The sequence below is a fragment of the Pristis pectinata genome, chromosome 33 (genome assembly GCF_009764475.1).
Source record: "Pristis pectinata isolate sPriPec2 chromosome 33, sPriPec2.1.pri, whole genome shotgun sequence".
NCBI lineage: Eukaryota > Metazoa > Chordata > Chondrichthyes > Rhinopristiformes > Pristidae > Pristis > Pristis pectinata.
This window is the reverse complement of record NC_067437.1, coordinates 7,267,865-7,291,506: the sequence shown is the minus strand read 5'-3', so window position 1 is coordinate 7,291,506 and position 23,642 is coordinate 7,267,865. Positions and strand designations below refer to the sequence as shown.

At 46.7% G+C, this 23,642-nt stretch overlaps 1 protein-coding gene across 1 annotated transcript; it reads right to left on the bottom strand.

The window, feature by feature from the left end:
- Nucleotides 1-1,015: 1,015 nt before the first annotated feature.
- On the bottom strand, nucleotides 1,016-22,938 carry csf2rb (colony stimulating factor 2 receptor subunit beta). The gene is made up of 13 exons (XM_052042833.1): nucleotides 22,848-22,938; nucleotides 22,215-22,356; nucleotides 20,885-21,048; nucleotides 20,601-20,758; nucleotides 18,461-18,653; nucleotides 16,950-17,088; nucleotides 14,609-14,766; nucleotides 9,999-10,135; nucleotides 8,951-9,137; nucleotides 6,789-6,873; nucleotides 5,537-5,606; nucleotides 4,756-4,868; nucleotides 1,016-1,076 (listed from the first exon to the last, which is right to left on the bottom strand). The coding sequence occupies exons 1-13, from the start codon at nucleotides 22,936-22,938 to the stop codon at nucleotides 1,016-1,018; spliced, it is 1,698 nt and encodes a 565-aa protein (XP_051898793.1).
- Between the last annotated feature and the right edge of the window lie 704 nt (nucleotides 22,939-23,642).

The following is a 23,642-nucleotide window of genomic DNA, read 5'->3' as shown; positions in this document are numbered from 1 at the left end:
CCGATTTGCTGGAAGAGAATGGGTTTGGCTCCTTGCTGGTAGAGGATTACCTCTGGGGCTTCATTGTTCTCCATGTCGCTGAGCGGATGCTCTTGCTCCTTGCCTGCTGGCTTCTGTGGGTCCACTTGGTGCTTCGACAGGGGAGGTCCTTCTGGAGCATGATCGATATCCGTCGCTCGAGTCAAAGGTTGGGGCTTCGTGCCTGGCTGAGGGTCAGCTGAAAGGCTTTGGTCTTCGAGCTCAGTGGATTTAGGGAGTGTGGGGGTAATGCTCATGTGGACCTCTTCACAAGGAGGACTCAGCACGTAGCCACTACAAGTTGCCGGCCAGGGTGCAACTGTGGGAAGGTCCTGTGAGGTACTGCCTGTGTCCTGTGTCTTGTTATCCACTGCTATTACAGCCTTGGACACCAACCCATGATTGGATGAGGTCAATTGCAGGTTGGCCGTGCCTGAAATTGGCTGGCTTAACTGGGAGGCATCCGTGTCTTTTGCGTGAATATAGTCTGTGGTAAGCTGTGGTGAAGCGGTGGAGGTGCAATTGGTGGGTGGGGAGGACATGGTGTAATTGGAAGTGGAGTTGACTGGTGGCTGGAACGGTTTCTGGCTTGAGAGCGCTCTCACGTTTTTGTCTGCATGGAGATAATGATCGGCCGCCTTTGACGTCACTGGAGGATTCAGGACGTAAGCAGCAGGAGGCCAAAGATGGTGCTGGCTCGGGGGTTACACTGATCCATTGCCTGTACCCCTTCAGACGGAAGCTTCACATATCCGGGAGCATCCTGTCCTCGTTTGAAATAATTTGCATTTTTACTGGTTGCTGTCTTTAATTCCGTAAGAACAGACAGAATGGAAGGAAATGTCCTGAAAATTGAACAAATATGGACCAGTTATAGTTAGTTGGTTTCACTCAATGGTATTTGGAGGATGGGACACTCTGCTTTCAGAGGCTGAGGATGTTCTGTTTCTGGTGTTAAACCCTGGTAACCTTTCGCTTGTTTGCTGCTTGTTGCTTATCACTGGGGGAGTAGAGTGGTCCTGTTCCTCCTCCTTCTGGGAGTTAGTTTGGCTTTTACCCTGCAGAGGAGTAAAGTAGACCATTAACAAGACATAGAAAATCTTTGCCATGAGTTATCTGTAATTCTGTTACCTATAATTATATCTGTCACGTTCTATTAATCTTATTACACAGACTGTTGGTGAATCCGCATTTGGAACATTATGTTTAGTTTTGGTCACCCTGTTATAGGAAAGATGCCACTAAGCTGGAAAGAGTGCAGAGGAGATTTACGAGGATGTTGTCGGGACTTATGGAGCTGGTTGGAACTTTATTCATTAGAGTGCAGGAGAATGAGGGGTGGTCTTATAGAGGTGTATAAAATGAGGGGCGTAGAAAGGGTGAATGCACACAGTCTTTTTCCCAGAGTTGGGGAATCAAGAACTAGAGGCCATAGGTTTAAGGTGAGAGGGGAGAGATTTAATAGGAACCTGAGGGGCAACATTTTCACCCGGAGAGTGGTCAGTGTATGGAACGAGCTGCTGAGGCAGGTACATTAACAACATTTAAGAGGCACTTGAACAGGTACATGGATAGGAAAGGTTTAGAGGGATATGGGTCAAATGGGACTAACTTAGATGGGAGTCTTGGTCAGCATGGACCAGTTGGTCCAAAGGGCCTGTTTCTATGCTGTATGAGTCTATGACTGTTGGTTAAACAACGGGACTCTACTCATTGTAGTTTAGAAGAATGAGAGGCAATTTTATTGAAACATAAGATACTGAGTGGCAAATGCTGAGAAGTTGTTACCTTGCATGGGAGAGTCCAGAGCTCTCAGAATAGGAGGGCAACGCTTAGGACTGAGATGAGGAAGAAATTGTTCTCTCAGAGTGTTCCTTGGAACTTCTTGCCACAAGGTGTACTGTGGATACATTTAAGGTTTATAATCACTAAAGGAATTAAGGGCTAAAGGGAAAGTCAGGAAGGTGGATTTGAGGGAATGTTGGATCAGTCATGGACCCTATTGAATCACAGAGCATACTCAAGGGGCTGAATGGCCTATTCCTTTCCTACTTCTGAAGGTCTTATGGCAACAAGCCAGTCCACATCAATATTCCCAGTTTGTTTTTTGTTCTAACATTGGAGGGCTTGTCATCAACTTTCATTGCTTCCTGAGCTCTGGAATTCTCTCCCCCTGAACCTTACCATCTCTTCAGAACCACTGAGATAAGCTCTTATCCAAGCTATTGGATGTTGAGGTGTTGGAAAGGGTTGCAGAGGAGATTTACCAGGATGCTGCCTGGTTTAGAGAGTATGCATTATGAGGAGAGACTAAGGGAGCTAGGGCTTTACTCTTTGGAGAGAAGGAGGATGAGGGAGAACATGATAGAGGTGTACAAAATATTAAGAGGAATAGATAGAGTAGACAGCCAGCACCTCTTCCCAGGGCACCAATGCTCAATACAAGAGGACATGGCTTTAAAAGTCATGGGTGGGAAGTTCAAGGGAGATATCAGAGGGAGGATTTTTATCCAGAGAGAGGTTGGGGCATGGAATGCGCTGCCTGGGGTGGTGGTGGAGGCAGATACATCGGTCAAATCAAGAGATTACTAGATAAGCATATGGAGGAATTTAAAATAGAGGGATATGTGGGAGGAAGGGGTTAGGTAGTCTTAGGCGAGGTTTAAAGGTGGGCACAACATTGTGGGCCGAAGGGCCTGTATTGTGCTGTACTGTTCTATGATTCCTATGGTCTGCTGTGTGGCTCATGGATCTGAGTCACATGCTAGTCAGTCCCGGAAAACATCTTGGGAACTTTCATTATATGTAAGGCATGATATTAATATAACTTGTGGTTGTTGCCTAAGCACTGCCTTGGAAATAAAACAGAAAATATAGGTCAGGGAGCACCTGTGGAAAGAAGCAGGTTCATTTTTGGATTGAAAACCCCTCATCAGAACTGGAAAGTGAGGATACAAGTTCCAAGTCCTCCACCGGTAAACGACAAGGTGCCCTTCCTGAGAACTCTTCATAACCCGCACAGTTAGTAAGGTGGGAATGAACAACTGAGTGAATCACTGAACACTATCTGGTGATTTAAAAAGAGGTAAACAAAGTAGTTAATGCCCAGTCAGTTTAACGCAATGGTAGCCGGATTATTTGAAAGTGAGTGAGCGAGTGAGGAGAGAAATGTTGGGATTAGGGTCCAGATTGTAGTTTTTATTGTGTTTTTCCTTGTAGTTTTAGGTTTCTTTGCTCTTGCTTATATGTTTGTATAATCACCTGTTTTGTCTGTAAACTTTTAGTAACTTGTAGTATATTTGGTTCTATACTTTTGTAGTTTCTTTTCCTGCAAAGCTGAAATGTGACTCAGTAGTACCTGTTCACAGGTTTCCTTATCTAAAACCGATTTATTGGTATTGGTTTATTATTGTCACTTGTACCAAGGTACAGTGAAAAACTTGTCTTGAATACCAATTGTACAGGTCAATTCATTACACATGCGGTACATTGAGTTTAGTACAGACTGCATTGATGTAGTACATGTAAAAATAGTAACAGTACAGAGTAAAGTGTCACAGCTACAGAGAAAGTGCAGTGCAATAAGGTGCAAGGTCTACAACAAGGTAGATTGTGAGGTCAGAGTCCATCTCATCGTATAAGGGAACCGTTCGATAGTCTTCTCACAGTGGGGTAGAAGCAGTTGGTTTAGACCATTTTGCAGTATAAAAGGAGAGCATGTGGTCAAGTTCCTATGTTAATGCTTTACTTGCCTTGCTTGCTGGTGCAGACTGACCATATCTGACCTGTACTATGATGAACACCTGATAAAATGACTGTAACCATAAGATTTTTCGCCTCATTCTTAACTTTTTGTAGAGACCTTCTGGACAACATCATCTACAGATCTAACAGAAGGTGCATAGAATGCCCCATTTTCACCCAGCAGAAGATGCCTGCAGCCCTGCAGTAGCTGGCAAATCCATGCCCATCCATCCCTCCGGTCTCCCAAACACTCGTTCGTATGTGCTGGCTGTCCATAAGTTAGCTGTTCATAACCTGGGGAGGATCAGAAGTGTGAAGTTGCAGAGACCGTGGGGAGGAGGGATGGATAGCAGAAAGGGAAGGGGATATCTCTGGCTGAGTGAGGTCAGCATTGCTCAGGTGATGCGAGTGTTTACAGGGCCAATGGGTTAATGAGGGGAATTATAGAAAGAACAAAATAAAAGGACATGTTAGAACTGTGGAACACAGGTCAGAGCTGCTGAGACCTGGCACCAAAAGGCAAATGTTGGAAATGTCCAACAGGTCAGGAGGGGAGAAGACTGAGTTACTATCACAGATGGATAACCCTGCAAACCGAACTGGCCAGTCTGATATAAACAGAGAAAGCATCGACCATTGATGTTGAGCCTAGAAGCTGCAGCAATGTGCCCAGATGAAAGATGAGGTGCTGTTAATTCAACCTAAACATTGGGCCTTGTTATGATACTATAGATGGAACAGACAGATCGGTCAGACTGGGAATGAGCTGGTTGGTTAAGGTGATGGGGCATCAGGAAGCTCAGGGTTATCTCTACCTTGGCAATGTGACTTCTTAAAGTTTCCTTTAATGGAGCTCTTTTACATGTTGTAAGTTGAAGGTTCAGGCAGCAGTTTCCCAGCCAGTGTTGAGCTGGCCAGCATTTACCCCTTGGCGAACCATGAGGAGTGGTGCCTGCCTACGCTCTGTAGCACCTGGAGTAAATCAGGACCTACCTTGGGGTAACCTGAGGAGAGGCAGCAGATGATCCTGCAGTCACCACTTTGCAGATGTTGCCTTCTTCCAAAGTCACAGGCTCTATGGCTGCTAATGGTCTCAACGGGGCTGTCTAAAAGGGAGAGAATTAGACGGATGGTTTACATGTTGCATTGAAGTGTTACCGTCAGCATGTCCCAAGGACAGTGGGTGGGTCCGGTGGGGATTTCCCCTGGCCCTGGGCCTGGCCAACTTTGGCCATTCATGGGTCCAGGCGGTGGGCAGTCAAGGGTTCTGCCACAGCTACTGCCCCCTCTTCTGGAGTTACATATGTGCCCGTGTGTCCCTGGAGAAGGAGCACACGGTATCCAGGGGTACATTGGGGGATTTCTGGGACTGAAGGGTGCCACAGGGGCTCGAGTGTGTTCTGGACAAGGCTAAGTGTGTTGTAGTTTGAAGCTGTTGACTAAGTAGTGTGAATCGGGGAATATTGAATAACGTGATGGTGTAATCACTGAATAAACCTCCTGTGGTTGGCTCTAAGTGCCTCTGAATTAGCCCAGCTAGCACTCAGTTCAAGGGCAATAACTATATGCCCTTGCCAGTGTCATCCATTCACTCTATGGCATCCCTGTGAACAGTAAAGAAAATGGAAGTTTTCTTGGAAAATGAAGTAGGATCTGGGTGCATGCAGGACACTGGGCATCATGAGGTTGTACTTCATGCGGACTTTCCCTGAGTAGACTGGAACCCCCACGTAGGATGAATCGTGAGTCCTCTGGAGCATTGCAAACCATTTACCTGTGTGTCCTTGTGGAAGAGCCTGCTCTTGGCTGGGTCAGGAATACTTTCCAACCACAACCTCTTCTTCCTGCCGCAAACAGAACAAAAAATAAAATCAGAGCAAGGAAGCTGGGGTTTCTGAGTTTATAGATTAACAAAGTTCGTCTCAGACAGGCCATCTGGTCCATCTACTCTGTGCTGGTGTTTATACTCCACATGAGTCTCCTACCATATCTCCTCAGCTGCCCCACACCTTATCCACACCTCCTTCCTCTGTCAGTTGTACATCCAGCTGCCTTCAAATCTTCCTTCAACTAATCCCTTTGTTTGCAAACCCACATTTTAATCTCTCTGGGCAAACAGGCTTCTCCAAAATTCCTTACTGAATTGACAGGAGGCTGTCCCACATTAGGTACTCCAGGAGAGATCTTACACCCCAGTGAGATGCAATCTGTCTGTACCTGGAGGATCAGGCTAACTTGTAAGATTAGCCATGAAGTTCCCATGTGAGCTCTAACAGAGAGGTTCACATCTATTACAGAGCATAAGACAGTCAGAGGGTACTCTGATTTGAATTCAGTCTAGTAAAAAAGGAAAGATACATTTATATCATGACTTTCATGATCTGAGATACAGGAAGTAGGGCAACACAGTGGTACTGAGCAGGAAGCCTAATCAAAGTGCTCCGATAGTTTGGAATTGAAGAATTATCTACAGTTCCAACACACAGGAACATAAGAGGCTACAGAGAGTAGTAGACACAGCCCAGTCCATCACAGGCACAGTCCTCCCCACCAATGGCAGCATCTACAGGAGGTGCTGCATCAAGAAGGCGGCATCGATCATCAAGGATCCCCACCTTCCGGGTCAGGCCCTCTTCTCACTGTTACTGTCAGGCAGGAGGTACAGATGCCTGAAGCCCCACACCACCGGGTTCAGGAACAGCTACTTTCCTGCAGCCATCAGGTTCTTGAACCGACCTGCACAACCCCAACCCTACCTCAGCAATGGAACACCATGGACCACCTCCTGCACTGCTGTGGACTAGTCTCTGATTGTATCTTTATTTTTGCACTAATGTCTTGTTTTTGCACAGTCTTTATTTTCTCTCTTAGCTGTTTGTATAATTTATGTATAACGTATAAATTTTATATTGTGTTGTCTGTACCTATGTGCCTGTGATGCTGCTGCAAGCAAGTTTCTCATTGTACTTGTACCTCACCATACTTGTGCACATGACAATAGACTCCACTTGACTTGGCGACATTACCTTTTGACGAGCATGATGGTGGCCGGTGAGAGGATGAAGAAAAGTACCATCAGGATGCACGCTACAATAATGGGGATCTCTTTATCTGAGAAAACAAGGAACACACTGAATGAAATGTTCACCACACAGATCTTGTTAAATAAGGCAGAATCAGAACTGGTCAGGTGACGATAAACACAACTGTGTGAGAAACAATGGACAAGGTCTTTGTGGGGAATAGACAGAGCGGCGTGCCGCTCGATTGGGAAACCCATAACCATGAGTGGATGCACAGGAAGCAGCCATTTAGACTGGTTGACCTGTGTTGGTGTTTCTGCTCCACACAAGCCTCCTCCCACCCCTCCTCCCCCCTCAGCATCTTCTCCTGCCTCAGGTGTTTCCAGCTTTCAATCAGATAGGTCCACATCATTTACCCTGTAGAGCGGGTGTCACATTCTACACCACTCTTAGGGATAAGGAGCTTTTTCTGAATTCCCTATTGGACATATCTGTGGCCACCTTACATCGGAGGAGCCTGGTTCTGACCTCATTTGCTGTTGGAAGTGTGTCCTCTATATTTAATCCATCAACCTCTTTCAGAACCCGACAGCCCTGACCAGTCCACATTAATATTGAGGACGTCAATGATGAGCAGAACTAATCTACAGGACTAATGGGAAATTGCTCAACCTATGGTACTTATACCCCGGAACCAAGGTCCCACCAACCTCAGTAGTTGAGCTGCAGTAGGTAATAATGCTTGCATTTCCGCACATTCTGAAGCTGAGCTCCAAGTCACTGTTGACTCATTCATTGGATCACTTGGTTGGTTGACCACCGTTCTCTTGCCGTAAAGGTGGTCAACTGCAAAGTAAAGGTCCTCAACCAATTTGTTCCCACTGTACAATTGGGCCCTTCCAACAACAAAGATGCACAGTGAGTCCCTGGCAAAAGTGGTCCTCTTTCCATTATCTCGGGACCCAACTCTTAGGAAAGGCAGGCACAGTGATGAGATTCACCACTGTCTTCAGTGTTTCAGCACAGATTTTGCTTCACGATCGAGACATCAAATCTGGCACAAAACTCATGGTCTACCAGGCAGCAGTGCTCCCTGCCCTCCTATCTGCCTGTAGCAGACATCTGAAGACATTGGTGGGTGTCACCAAAAATGTCTCTGCAAAATCCTTTGGATTGACTGGAAGGATAAGCAAACTAACACCAGCATCATCCCCCAGGGCAATGCCCCCAGCACTGAGGTCATAGAGTCATGCAGCACGGAAACAGGCCCTTCGGCCCAACTGGTCCATGCTGACCAAGGTGCCCCATCCAAGCTAGTCCCATTTGCCTGCGTTTGGCCCATATCCCTCTAAACCTCTTCTATCCATGTACCTGTCCAAGTGCCTTTTAAATGTTAGTGTACCTGCCTCAACCATGTCCTCTGGCAGCTCATTCCATTTATGGACCACCCTCTGGGTGAAAAAGTTGCACCTTGGGTTCTTATTAAATCTTTCCCCTCTCACCTTAAACCTGTGCCCTCTAGTTCTTGATTCCTAGCCCTGAGAAAAAGACTGTGCATTGACCCTATCTATGGCCCTCATGATTTTATACATGATTTAAATAATTGTATTAGGTCCTGGTTGGCTCTGTTGGGTAATCTACATGCCTGTAACAGATTCCTGAAACAGACACACTATTCCAAGCTCTGTCATGGGAAGTGCCTACCAGCTGGGCAAAGGAAACGATTCAAAGCCCCTGCAGAAATGCAACATCCCTACTGACCTGGGAACCTCTGGCCCATGACTGGGGAAGGAGACTTGGGATGGAATTGCGAACTTCGAGGCCAACAAAATGAAGCCCCGCGTACGCAGTGGAAGGAGCGCACCACCTCATAAACCGCTCGGTCCATCCAGCACTGTCTGCCCCCTCTGCGTAAGACTCGGCGGTTCCCATATCGGTGCCATCGGCCACCTCAGAATCCAGAGAGCTGGAGTGGAAGCAAGTCATCCTCAATCCCATGGGATTGCAGAAGGGGAAGATTGACGATGAACCTCCGGATCCACACCTGTTGCACCTTTCCCTGTCAGAACCTCAATGCATCATTCTGAGAAGACTTTGAAAGTTACCAACTAACAAAAGTAACTGAGGAGAGGGTGGTTGAATTTCCAGTGTAACTTCTGACATACCTGGACCAGTGTTCAGCTGTACGGACAAACTCCAGTCACTCCAGGGTCCACGGTAGCATTCAACTTCGGTCGGCTCACAGTACACCTTTGCTCTCACCCTGACTAAGTACTGGCTGGAAGGCTCCAGGGAATCTTTCGGCAGGATGAATGTTCTGGTGTCCTGAGGAATCATCTTCACCTTGGTATCCTAGCAGAAGGAAATACAATGATGTTGAACTTCACTGTGGTGATCACAAGATCACAAGACAAGGGAGCAGAGGTAGGCCATTTGGCCCATTGAGTCTGCTCCAAGGAAAAGGGGAAAAAGAAAAAAGTAATGAGAAATGAGAAAAAATGGGGGGGGGGGCCGAGGGGGTAAGTCTGCTCCATGAGCAAAAAAAAACTATTCTAACCCCAATTTCCAGCCTTATCCCCATACCCCTTGATACCTTGACTAATTAGATATCTGTCTATCTCCTCCTTAAACGCCTCCAATGATCTGGCCTCCACTGCTGTACGTGGCAATGAATTCCATAAATTCACTACCCTCTGGCTAAAGAAATTTCTCCTCATCTCTGTTTTAAACCTGTACCCTCTATTTCTAAGATTGTGCCTCTGGCTCTGGACTCACCCACCAAGGGAAACAGCTTGGCCACATCTACTCTGTCCAGTCCTTTCATCATTTTAAGTGCTTCTATAAGGTTTCCTCTCATTCTTCTGTATTCCAGTGAATACAGTCCAAGAGTTCCTGCAGCATCGTTGTGTTTTTCTCTCTCTCTCTTTCTCTCCTTTGTCTCTCTCTCTCTGTCTCACTTCGTCTGTCTCTCTTTCTATCACTGTATTTCTGTGTTTCGCTGTCTGTCTCTCTTTGTCTTTCTCTTCCTCTGTCCCTCTCTGTCTCTGTATGACCGTCTGTCTCTCTCCTCTCATGCACACATAATTGCATATATGCATGCCACACACATGCTCAAATCCACTGGCATGCTTGTGCACATACACTTGCAGATAGAGACACGGGGAAGCCTGCCCTGCAGCCTGTGCTGGTGACTGATGTCCAATTGTCACTTACCTCCCAAGATTTATCAGCCTTCTTGTAGTTGATCTCATAATTCAACCCGTACAGAGCCTCGATGGTGTTCCACTCCAGTTGAAATCTCCCATCAGGCAACTCCTTTGAGGTCAAGTTGTAAGGGGCGATTGGTTTAACTAATAAACAAAAGACAATGAAAAAAGCATTTTCCTCTGACTATTAATGGTGTGTTTGTGTGCGTAATAATTATTGGGCTCAGACACCGGTGACAGAAAGCCGTTGGATTTCCCAGACCTCCTTTCATTTTGGAGATACAGGCGACTGCAGATGCTGGAATCCGGAGCAACAAGCAAAGCACTGGAGGAACTCAGCGGGTCAGGCAGCATCTGTGGAAGGAAACGTCGACAGTCCATTTCCCTCTATGGATGTTGCCTGACCTGCTGAGTTCCTCCAGCGGTTTGTTCTTTGCTCCTTTCATTTTGAATGCCCTCTTCTCTCTGCGACGGTTGGGCAAGAGGTGCAGAAGCCCGAAGTCCCACACCACCAGGTTCAGGAACAGCTACTTCCCTTCAACCATCAGGTTCTTGCACCGACCTGCACAACCCTGACCCTACCCCAGCAACAGAACACTATGGGCCACCTCTTGCACTGCTATGGATTTGTCTCTGATTGTATCTTTGCTTATATTTTGCACTAAGGTCTTGCTTTTGCAGTCTTTTTTTCATTGTATTGTATAATTTTATGTATAATTTATATATAATTTAATTGCTGTGTGTTGTCTGTACCCGTGGATTTCCTCTAGGTGCTCCAGTTTCCTCCCACATTCAAATGATGTACAGGTTAGGAAGTTGTGGGCATGCTATGTTGGCACCAGAAGGGTGGCAACACTTGCGGGCTGCCCCCGGAACACTCTACGCAAAAGATGCATTTCACTGTGTGTTTCGATGTACATGTGACTAATAAAGAAATCTTATGTGCCTGTGATGCTGTTGTAAGTAAGTTTTTCCTTGTACCTGTACCTCACCGTACTTGTGCACATGAAAATAAACTCGACTTGACTTGACCTGGTCAGGACTGTAAATCCTAATCCATATTGTGGAATCTCTCCACACTCCCCTTTACATTTGTTTAATGTTGCAGGCTCTTCCTTCCTGTCCCATGAAGGTGCCGACTTTTCTTGGCATCGCCTGCAACATCACAGGAGACGCTGTAGAAGCTGGTTAATTGGTCACTAACTGATCACAGTGGCACACCCAGGGTTAATCCCTGCCTTATGTATAACCCATAACTAGTTTGATAAAATGGACTCGACCTCACAATCTAACTCGTTATGACCTTACACCTTATTATCTGCCTACACTGCACTTTCTCTGTAACTGTAACACTTTATCCTGCATTCTGTTATTGTTTTACCTCATACTACCTCAATGCACTGTGTAATGAATTGATCTCTATGAAAGGTTAGCAAGAAAAGTTTTTCACTCTACCTCAGTACAAATGACAATAATAAACCAATTTACCAATTTACAGAACGCAGTCACCAAGAACTAGGCTATACTTTTCCCGCCTGGGGTAGATTTGTTGCCAGTTGTCACTTTCTGCAGTGTTTACATTCATTCAGGGATCTGGACATCACTGTCAGGGCCAGCATTTATTGCCTATCCCCTACCGCCCTTGAGAAAGTGGTGGTGAGCTGCCTTCTTGACTGCTGCAGTCCGTGAGGTGAAAGCGCTCCCTCAGTGCAATTTGGGTTTTTATAGAACTGGGCCATTTCGGAGGGCACTTTAAGATTCAGACGTGTTGCTGTCTGTGTCCAGTCACATATAGACCTCAAAGTCAAAGTCATGCAAGACAGGTTTTTCACTGTACCTGGGTACATTTGACAATAATAAACCAATTCCAATTCCAACAGTCAAATTCAAAATTGAGTTTATTGTCATATGCACGTATGCACAGGTACAATGAAAAACTTACTTGCAGCAGCATCACAGGCATAAATTCAACCCAATTTTCACGAGAAAGAACACAATTAGAACAAAAATAATAAAGTCCATTTTAGTGCAAAGTGATCAAAGTGGTCACAGTGTTGCTAGACTCTCGTGATTAGGGTTGTACCTGTTGAGTAGATTCCCTCCAATGAAGGACATCATTGAACCAGTTGGGTTAATAACAACAATCTGGTACTTGGCGCTTAATATTACTGAGAGCCTTTTTAGCTCTACCAGCTTTTCAGAATTCCAGATTGATTTAATCACATAGGGCATAGATAGATTAGACAGCCGGTATCTTTTTCCCAGCGTTGAAATGTCTAACACTAGAGGGCATGCATTTAAGGTGAGAGGAGGCTAAGTTCAAAGGAGATGTGCGGAGCAAGTTTTTTTTACACAGAGAGTGGTGGGTGCCTGGAATGCACTGCCAGAGGTGGTGGTGAACACAAATACAATAGAGGAGTTTAAGAGGATCTTGGATAGGCACATGAATATGCAGAGAATGGAAGGAGATGGACCATGTTCAGACAGAAAGGATTAGGTGTCATTAGCTTAATTAGTTCAGCACAACATTGTGGGCCGAAGGGCCTGTCCCTTTGCTGTGCTGGACTATGTTTGATGCACTTGAATTTAAATTCTCCAGGTGTCATGGTGGGATCCGAACCCATGTCTCTGGATCAACGTTCATGTTGTTGAAGCACTATCTTAATGACTGGGTAAAGTGGAGCAGGACTCCATTGGTCCTCTGGTGAAGGAGAGGGAAGAGATCAGTCCACAGTAAGGGCGGCTCCTCATGGAGGAAGGCAGTCATTACAGGCCATCGTTGCCCTTGGTTGCTTTCCTCTCTTGGATCTTCGAGGCAATCCTAATACTTAGTGGGAATTGTATCCCTGCCCTCAGTGGGCCAGCCCAGGGACAACATATTGCTGAGATCCAGGTGAACATATGAGATTGTCGGGCAGGAACAGTCGAGCACCACTTCAAGAACACAAGAAAACAGGAGCAGGAGGAGGCCACTCGGCCCCTCAAACCTACCCTGCCATTCAATATGATCATGGCTGATCTATGCTGGCCTCAACTCCTCTTCTGTGCCAGTTCTCCATCACCCTCAATTCCTCCATCTTTCAAATATTTATCTACCTCCACCTTAAGTATATCCAATGATCCGGCCTCCACCACGCTTGGATGCCAAGACTTCCAGAGATTCACCGGCCTCTGAGAGAAGAAATTTCTACTCACAGTTTTAAATAACCGGCCCCTTATTTTGCATTTATGTCCTTTTGTTTGTAACTCTCCTGCTTGTGGAACCATAAGATCACCCCTCATTCTTTGAAACTCCAAGGAATACAAACCCAAACTGTCCAGCCTCCCTCTCATCCCAGGAGTTAGCCTGGTCAATCCACTTTAGACTGCCTCCAATGCTACTATATCCTTCTTTAGGTAAGGGGGCCAAAACTGTGCACAGTATTCCAGGCGTGGTCTCAGCAACACTTCTTCCCTCAGAGAATTCTCTGCCCCCGAGGGTGGTGGAGCCGAGGTCGTTGGATATATTTAAGGTGGAGATAGATAAATGGCTGGAAGGGTCATGGGGAACTGGCACAGAAGAGGAGTTGAGGCCAACGAAACCTCCCTATTCTTAAACTCCAGCTCCAACGAAGTCCAACATATCATTTGCCTTCTTAGCTACTTGTTGGACCTGCCAGCTTGTCACGTTTTGTGACATCTGCCACAATAAGTCTAAAGACTTCCTCCACCTTTTCCTTACTGGCCTTCCTCACCAACCTCCTCCCTGATAGAGTGGGTGAGTGGGGGAAACCGGAGCGAGTGACCCCAGCAGAGGGGAATCCGACACTGCGAACCTCCCACCTCACGCCCAGCTTCCGTCCCCTCCCTCGGCCGGTCTGAGGGCTCACAGGGAGCTCGGGTCGGCTGTAAAGACGACCCAGGAATGCCGCAAAGCTACAGATACAGTGGGGAAGGGGCAGGATAGAATTTGATCGGTGCAAAAACACAGGCACAGTTGGAGGGAGTCTGTCAATCTCCCCCACCACAACAAACTGGAAGTTAATAAATCATAGAATCATAGAACAGTACAGCACAGTACAGGCCCTTCAGCCCACAATGTTGTGCCGACCCTTAAACCTCGCCTAAGACTATCTAACCCCTTCCTCCCACATATCCCCCTATTGTAAATTCCTCCATATGCCTATCTAGTAGTGTCTTGAATTTGACCAACGTACCTGCCTCCACCACCGCCCCAGGCAGCACATTCCATGCCCCAACCACTCTCTGGGTAAAAATCCTCCCTCTGATATCTCCCTTGAACTTCCCACCCATTACTTTAAAGCCATGCCGTCTTGTATTGAGCATTGGTGCCCTGGGAAAGAGGCGCTGGCTGTCCACTCTATCTATTCCTCTTAATATTTTGTACACCTCTATCATGTCTCCTCTCATCGTCCTTCTCTCCAAAGAGTAAAGCCCTAGCTCCCTTAGTCTCTCCTCATAATGCATACTCTCTAAACCAGGCAGCATCCTGGTAAATCTCCTTTCCAATGCTTCCACATCCTTCCTATAATGAGGCGACCAGAACTGGACATAGTACTCTAATAAACCTTCATGTTCTCAGTGCTGGCCAGAAGCAGATCTAGAGAGTGAACTCACTGTTTTTATAAGGTTTATATTTCATTGATGGATTGACGAGCTTCAGGAACACCTCATAATTCTCAAAGTCCTCCTGGTCAGGCACAGGTATGTTACAGCGATGAACCGTGAGGTGTGGGTATGTGCGGACTATCACGGATGTCTGGCACTCCTGGGTCCTGAAAAGGAAGAAGGGTTCCAATTAATGAGAGGCTTGGTGTTGACCTTGCACACAAATTGACCAAGGGGCTGACCCTTGCTGAGTGTGACATGGACAATTGTGGAACAGTCGTCACAAATTCCCTGGGGCAGAGGAGGCTGAGTGGTGACCTGATAGAGGTATATTAGATTATAAGGGGGAAAGATAGGGGAGATAGGAAGAATCTTCTTCCCATGGCGAGGGTTTTAAGAGAAGAGGGAATAGGTTTAAGGTGAGAGGTAACAGGTTTAGCGGCCAAGAAGTCATAGAGACATAGGATCGTACAGCTCATTCAGCCCATCTCATGGATCATAGAACATAGAACAGTACAGCACAGGAACAGGTCCTTTGGCCCATAATGTTGACCTGAATAATTAAATTAGTAATCAAATGCCCAACTAAACTAATCCTTTCTGCCTACACAATGTCCATATCCCTCCATTTCTTGCACATCCATAGGCCTATCTAAGAGACTTTTGAATGCTTTTATTGTATCTGCCTCCACCCCCACCCCAGGCAACACATTCCAGGCACCCACCACTCTCTGTGTAAAAAATCTGCCCCGCACATCTCCTTTGAACTTTCCCCCACTCACCTTAAATGCATGCCCTCTAGTATTAGAAATTTCAATCCCGGGAAAAAGATACTGGCTGTCTTCTCTATCTATGCCTCTCATAATCTTATAAACCTCTATCAGGTCTCCCCTCAGCCTCCACCATTCCAAAGAGAACAGCCCAAGTTTGTCCAACCTCTCCTTATAGCACATGCCCTCTCATCCAGGCAACATCCTGGTAAACCTCTTCTGCACCCTCTCCAAAGCCTCCACATCCTTCCTATAATGTGGCAACTAGAACTGAATGCAATACTCCAGGTTGAGGCCTAACTAGAGCTTTATCGTCCGCATTGACCAGTGGGCACCCTCCTGTATCAATCCCATCTCCCAGCTCTTGGTCCATTGCCTTCTATGGTTAAGCGATTCAAGTGATCATCTTCTAAATGCTGCCCGTCATCCAGCTTCAACCACTCTCTCAGACGTTGAGAGGGATCTGAGGGGGAGTTTTCTTACATGGAGAGTGGCTGGAATCCTGAGGAGGCAGTGGAAACAGATCCTCTCACAACATTTTGGAAGCATAGATAGGGCAGTTAGTCAGAGTCTGTTTTCCAAGGCGGAAATGTCAAAGGTGAGAAGGCATAGGTTTAAGGTAAAGTTTAAAGGAGGTGTGCGAGGCAAGTTTTATTTTACACAAGAGTGGTAGGTGCCTAGAACGCTCTGCCAGGGGAAGTCATAGAGTCGTAAAGTCATAGTCTTACAGCACAGAAACAGGCCCTTTGGCCCATCTGGTCCATGCTGACCAAGGTGCCCGTCCCAAGCTAGTCCTGTTTGCTCACGTTTGCCCCATGTCCTTGGAAACCTTTCCTATCTGTGCACTTGTCCAACTGTCTTTGGGAACTGGCGGAAGCAGACATGATAGTGGCGCTTAAGAGGCACTTAGACAGGCACGTGAACAGGCAGGGAGTGGAGGGATTGGGATCGTATGCAGGCAGATGGGATTAGTTTAATTTGGAATCATGGTCAGCACAGACATCGTGGGCTGAAGGGCCTGTCCCTGTGCTGTAGTATTGCATGTTCTAAATATCTTGACAAGCGCTGGAATTGCCAAGGCATAGATGTCTAGGGACCAAACGTGTTGGTATTGGTATTGGTATTGGTTTATGATTGTCACCTGTACCGAGGTACAGTGAAAAACTTGTCTTGCATATTGATCGTACAGGTCAATTCATTACACAGTGCAGTTACATTGGGTTAGTACAGAGTGCATTGAGGTAGTACAGGTAAAAACAATAACAGTACAGAGTAAAGTGCAAGGGATAGGTACAAAGTGTGGGTGCAAGGGACAGGTACAGATGCAAAGGTTGGCATGGACATAGCGGTCTGTACAAGTCTATGACTCTAATTTCTCTCGGACAGCGATCAAGGGCTCCTGGATACAGGAATACCCCTAGAGTTCTTTCAGGAGCAGCGAGACACTGGTCCAAGGGGGAAGGCAAGCTGAGTGTCCTGCCCCACGCTGGGTGGTGTCTGATCTTGTATGGTCCAAGAGGTTCAGACAGCTGGGAGGGGGGGAAGCCCCTTTAGCCCAGATCAGGAGCCGGTTTACTTACTCTGAACTGCTGGCCTTTTTATAGTGGAGCTTGAAGGAGAAATATTTACTGGACTCTCTCATCACTTCCCAAGTGCATTCAATCTGCTGGATCCCGTTGTAGGTGCACTGCAAATTTTGAGGCATCACCTCGGCTTCAGCTGTAGAAGGGACAGGGCAGACTGTTAGCATCAGAGCGCGGAGTGGAGTCTCAGTTTGAAGTCTGCTCATTGAGGTGGCTTCCCTTCTCTGCAGCTGCAGTTCAGATTTCATTATTGGCCTCCAGGGGGCAGAGCTGAGCGGGAAACAGGTCCTTTCTCCCTCCTAATGTCTCCCAACTTTCAGATTACAGGCAAAGGGGTTTGATGAGAAAGCATCAGCTGGATGGGCCAAATGGCTTCCTCCTATGTTGTAAGAACATATGGAAGTGACATATGGAAGCGAGTTCCACAACGTCACCAATCTCAAGGCAAAGGTGTGTCTCCCTGTTGGATTTTTATACCATGGATGGAATATTGGTGGCTGTCAGACTGAGGTGCTTACAAATCCTCTGGCCAGATTCTGAGAGGCATTGGCAACTTGTTAGGACTCCCGTGACCACAGCAGGGCTAAAGTGACAGAAGGACATCAGCTGGGTTAGACAGTAGTGGTCTGAAATGCTGAATTCAAGAGTTAGACTGTTCAGAATTGCCACTGGTGGGTTTTTATTGGGATGAGGAGATGGGATGGAGCAGAGCTTGAGTTGTAGATCAACAAACAATCTGCTGGAAGAACTCAGCAGGTCGAGCAGCATCTGTGGGAGGAAGGGAACTGTTGACATCTCGGGTCGAAACCCTGCATCAGGACCTTTCTCCCTCATGATGTCCTGATGCAGAGTCTCGACCCGAAACATTGACAGTTCTTCCCCCCTGACAGACGCTGCTCGACCCACTACGTTCCTCCAGCGACTGTTTGTTGCTCCAGATTCCAGCATCTCTCTTGTATCTCCATTGGAGATCATTTAATTGAACAGTGAAGTAACCACAAAGCAATGAAAGACCAGCTTTTAGAAATAATTGCAATTACACGTATATATTGTCTCAAAACACTTGTCAAAACTAATTGTTTTGCTGTTTTATTGACAAGCTAAACAATCAATTGTTATAAACATATTTTAAACTCCCTAATTTTTTAATTAAATTTTCATTTAATAATTATTAAATTCAAAAATTATTAATTTAAAACTTTAATTGAACTCTCAAGTGGAAGTCTAGGGTGAAGTTGGCAAGGCCAGCATTTACTACCCATTCCTAATGCCCTTGAGAAGGTGGGGTAAGCCACCTTCTGGTGGAGGGAGTTCTGGGATTTTGGTCCAGTCATGGTGAGGACCAGGGATCCCTTTCCGAGTCAGACCGTTGCTCAGATTTTGATTGGCGGCCTTACCAGTGTCCAGTTTGGTTCGATAACCTGTGAAGCAGCTCGTATATTTGGCCGTTCTGGTTGGAACTTTGCCTTCCCCCAAAAGCTGTTCACCAAACTTCCACTGGCAATCACCTGTTTGGGAGTCCACCTCGCTTGTCATCACGTTCCATTGGACCTGCGAGCTCCACGCACTCCAGAGGTGCCTGTAGGTGGATTGCAGAGGCCTCATTCGTACACGAGCAACATAGGTATCGGCAGACCTCAGAGCTGAGCTGTTGATTTCAAGTTGACGGCTGCCCCCTGTGATGGTTTCGCTCACTGAATTCTACAGAAGAGAAAGCAAGAGGTTGTTCAAACCATCCACCACACTCAGCTACAACTTGGCACATTTTCTTTCATTTATCCTTCCTGGTATCCCTTCAGAAGGATGAAGGGGGGATCTCATTGAAAACTACCCGATACTGAAAGGCCTGGATAGAGTGGTCATGGAGAGGATGTTTCCAGTAGTGGGAGAGTCTAGGATCCGAGGGCACAACCTCAGAATAAAGGGATGACCCTTTAGAACTGAGATGAGGAGGAATTTCTTTAGCCAGAGGGTGGTGAATCTGTGGAATTCATTGCCACAGACGGCTGTGGAGGCCAAGTCACTGGGCATATATAAGGTAGAGATTGACAGGATCTTGATTGGTAAGGGGGTTAAGGGTTACGAAGAAGGCAGGAGAATGGGGTTGAAAAATAATCAGCCATGATTGAATGGCAGAGCAGACTCGATGGGCTGAATGGCCTAATTCTACTCATATATCTTATGGTATGTGGGTACCACAGCAAGGTTATCAATTATTACCTAATTACCCTTGAGGAAATGGGCGATGAGTGTATAAGAGTCATACAGCATGAGAACAGGCCTTTCGGTCCACCTTGTCTGTGTGAACCATTTGTTATAGAACATAGAACACAGAACAGCACAGCGCAGGAACAGGCCCCTCAGCCCACGATGTCTGTGCCGAATGTGATACCAAATTAAACTAATCCCATCTGCCTGCACATGATTCACATCCCTCCACTCCCTGAATATTCACCTGCCTGTCTAACAGCCTCTTAAATGCCACTATCATATCTGCTTCAACTATCACCCCTGGCAGTCTGTTCCAGGAACCTACCACTCTCTGTGTAAAAGAAACTTGCCCTTTTAAACTTTCCCCCTTCAAGCTATGCCCTCTGGCATTTGAAATTTCTACCCTGGGAAAAAAGATTCTGACTGTCTACCCTATCTATGCTCACATAATGTTGTAAACTTCTATCAGGTCTCTCCTTGGCCTCCGGCGCTCCAAAGAAAACAACACAAGTTTGTCCAACTTCTCCTTATAGTTCATACTGTCTAATCCAGGCAGTATTCTGGTGAATCTCTTCTGCACCCTCTCCAAAGCCTCCGCATCCTTCCTGTAATGGGGCAACCAGAACTGCACGTGATACTCCAAGTGCAGCCTAACCAAAGTTTTATACAGTGGCATCATGACTTCCTGATGCTTAGACTCTATGCCTCTAGCGATGAAGGTAAGCATGTCATATGCCTTCTTTACCACTCTATCTGCTTGTGTTGCCTCTTTCAGAGAGGTGTGGACTTGAAGCCTAAGATCCCTCTGTATTCTCCAACTTCTTCAATATTCCTTCATCCATCCACACTGTAGAGGCAATTTACAGTGGCCAATTAATCTACCAACCTCCACATCTTTGGAGCACCCAGAGGAAACCCACGCAGTCACAGGGAGAATGTGCAAAATCCACACCCACAGCACCGGGGGACAGGATTGAACCCGTGTCACTGGAGCTGTGAGGCAGCAGCACTACCTGCTGCCCAGTGTGTTGCTAACCCTTCTTGAACCGTTGGCAGTCTCCCGTCTCTGTTCCTCTTTCCACAGATGCTGCCCGACCTGAACTTTCAGTTTTTATTTCAGCTTTCCAATGTCAGCAGTTTTATTGGGGATTTTCACTGGAAACTGTCAAATATTCGCGGCCTCTAGTTATGATCTCCCAGCTTCACATTTCCAGAGATAAATTGCCACCTAATTTAAAGCATTCTATAGGAACAACTTCTCAGTCCTGGTAACACTCCTGTGAACCTTCCTCACATCCACTCCACCTTCATCCAATCTGAATTCTCATTGTGCCTTCGGTCTCACTGTACAGTCGCTTCCCTCCCCTGGTCCCCAACATCCAACCGCTCTGACTTGGACCATTTTGTTCATCCACAACGGGTTCATGTTATCCTTACCTCCCAGGACTCCCAAGTCCGCTTGTAGTTGACTTCATACTGTAATGTTCCCAAGCGTATGTTAGAGGAATTCCCTGTGTAAATTGTCTCCCAGGACAGTAAGTAGTCCCCTGTCTCTGTGACATTAACAGTCAGACCGTGCGGAGATTGTAGCTTGACTGAAGGTTGAGAGAATACAAAGTGTTAGCTCTGGGTAACAGGAGGACGAAGCTTGCCTCTCGTTTTACAAGGTGACAAGGAAGGATACACAAAGGCAATGGTGAACACTCTCCAAGCTGACTTACTGTTTTCCATCAGTCTGAAGGATTTATTGAGACTTATGGGATTCTTTGGTTTAAAAGTAAACGTATATTCAATTCCAACAGCGAAAAACGTATTCTTTATGATGCAGTGACTCTCGGTGCTTGAGGTCGTCGTGGATGTTCCCATCCTGTTGCAGAGCTGCTGACTGAAAAGTGAAGAAGAAAGTAAAGTTTTTCCTATGAGTATTTTTTCGTGACAAGTTCAATGTGACCCACTTACACCTGCACTGGTTTCACTTCCACGCACGCAATATACTGTCAGGAGAGCAGAGGGAGAGAGGGGTCCGAGAGTGTAGAGAGGGGGTGCCAGGGAATGTAGAATGAGGTTATTGATTCTCTGGGTGAAGGCACATTGGGATCTGTTCCCCCCCTCCCCCTCACTCCCCCCCACTCGCGCCCCCCCCCCCACCCCCCGGTGGGATGAAACCACCCTCTTCTGCTGAGAGTCAGCAGGCTGCCAACACCGAGCGGGACCAGAAGGGCAGGTGAAGAGGGAATGAGCCACGGGGGGGTGGGGGGGGGTGGTGGATGTGAGCAAAGGGGGAGGGAAGTAGTGGGGGACAGGAACCAAGAGAGTGAGGGGACTGAGGGTGGAAGTTGGGGTTGAAGAGGTCAGAGGTTGGGAGACCTCTGGTGGGTGAGTGGGCGAGGGAGGGGTCTGAGGAAAAGTGTGCGTGCAAGGTAATGTGTCTGTGTCTGTGGTGGATGGGTGGTCAGAGTAAGTTTGTGTGTACTTAGAGTTTGAGTGTGTGTATGACTCTGTGTGTGTGTGTGTGTGTGTGTGTGTGTATATGTGTGTGAAAGAATGTGTATGTGTGTGTACACAAGAATATATGGGTATACTTTGTATGTGTGTATTCGTCTGTAGTTAGAGTGTGTGAGTGTGTCTGCTTGTGTGTGTGTGTGTGTGTGTATACTTTGTGTGTGTGTGTGTGTGTGTGTGTGTGTGTGTGTGTGTGTGTGTGTTTGTGCGTAGATGAAGTATTAATTATTGGCCAGGCAAGTGGAAACCATGTTCCACTCCTACCCTTCACGTATTGGGCCATGGGATCTTTCTTGTCCAACCAAGAGGGCAGGCAGCGCCTCATTCAAAAGGCAGTACCACTGGCTGTGCGGTATTCCCTCAGTACCGCACAGATGTGTCAGCAGCGTTTTGTGTGGGTCAATCCTGGAAGTGCTGCTTAGACTCACACTCTCTGACTGAAAGCCAACAGAGTTGATCACAGAACCACATGGAATAATCGACCATGGGAGAAGCAACCCCAGCACTAAACAGGCAGCAACATATCAATTAATCTTGAAGAATATGAACCTGCAGTTGCTGACTGTTGAAGACCTCTGATAATACAGATCCATCGGGATGTAACGTTTTGCCGCTGTGTCTTCAACCCACTGGCATTCGATCTTGTACTTGTAGTCGGTTAAACATTTCAAGCTGCTGGTAATGTCTTGCACTAAAGTGATGAGGAGAAGCAGGTATCAAAAAATAGGCACAGAACAAGTCTTTTTGTCTTGTTCTTTGTCTGATTTAGATTATTAAAAGGGAAAGTAATTTTGTTTAGAAAGTCATTTGCAGCCACACTGTAGGGCCGTCTCAGCTTGCCTCTGAACATTGTTCCACTGAGGACAGTGGTGATCACTGTTGGGAGATAGACTCTAATTTTTTTAATTTTAAAAATAAATTGTATTCATAATAAAATATATATAAGGGAAGAAACAGTGCAAAACTCTTTACATTAGTGTCATTTGGTCAATACAATCAATAGTATAGATGTTTTTTTAAACCTGTTGACACTCATGGTGGCCCCCTTTTTACAAAGAAAGGTTTATCACAGGTACTACAATATTATAACAAGTCATTGCAAACTACAACAATAACTAACAGCAGCTAAATTGAAATATTTCCATCCTGATCCTTGCCTTCTAGTTAAGTTTTTAGCCCCACCCTCTTCATCTTTAGTCTCCCAGTGTGGAGGGGGTGGGTTGGGGTGAGGATTTATCGCCTGCGGTGTCCAACGGCCCTGGAACACCTCCATGGTGCCTGTGGACGCTGTGTGATCTTTTTCTCGAACATAGCTCAGGCGGAACCATTGGCAGCCTGCCTCCGTCACCTCCGGATAGCTAACTTGGCCAGGCCTAGGAGTAAGGCTACCAGGACATCCTCCCCCCAAGTCACCCACCCCCACCCTTCCTCACTGGGTGAACAAATATGGTGGGGTTAAAATGTAACCAGGAGGCGAGGAGCAGCCACTTTAGATATGTAAATAGGGTCTGCAGCCTCGCACACTCCACGTACGTGTGGTATATGGTCTCTTCCAGCCCACAGAAGTGACACGTGGCTGGGAGATTCATGTGTTCCCCACCCTTTCATTGTCTGAGGGGTTTCCCCAGTGGACTCAGCCCCTCCATGTGCGGTAGTGGAAGGAGCCCAGACTGTGGACCTTCCCCACAGAGCCTTTGCATTGGCTGCACCGAGCTTCAGTACATCCTCTCAGCCATGGACTCCTGCAGCCTGGAATGTACCAGTCGGCAGCACTCCTGATGAACATCTTCGCTGTGCTGGAAGACCAACAGTGTTGGGCAGACCAAAGGGCATCCTCCACTGAGTTGATGACCTTCCAGCAGCACTTGATGTCTGTCTTGGTGTGTGTGCCCCTGTGAACAGCCTGTAGATCAGAGAGTCCTCTGTCACGCAGCTGCTGGGGGTGAACTGGGACACGGACCCATGCATCCATCTCTG

Coding starts and splice junctions, on each gene's coding strand:
- csf2rb (XM_052042833.1), bottom strand. CDS start 22,938: ATGGAGGTGTTCCAGGGCCGTTGGACACCGCAGGCGATAAATCCTCAC. Junction 5,607..6,788: donor ACCATCATGCTCGTCAAAAG/GTAATGTCGCCA, acceptor TGTTTGCGGCAG/GAAGAAGAGGTTGTGGTTGG. Junction 4,869..5,536: donor TCTTCCACAAGGACACACAG/GTAAATGGTTTG, acceptor TCTCCCTTTTAG/ACAGCCCCGTTGAGACCATT.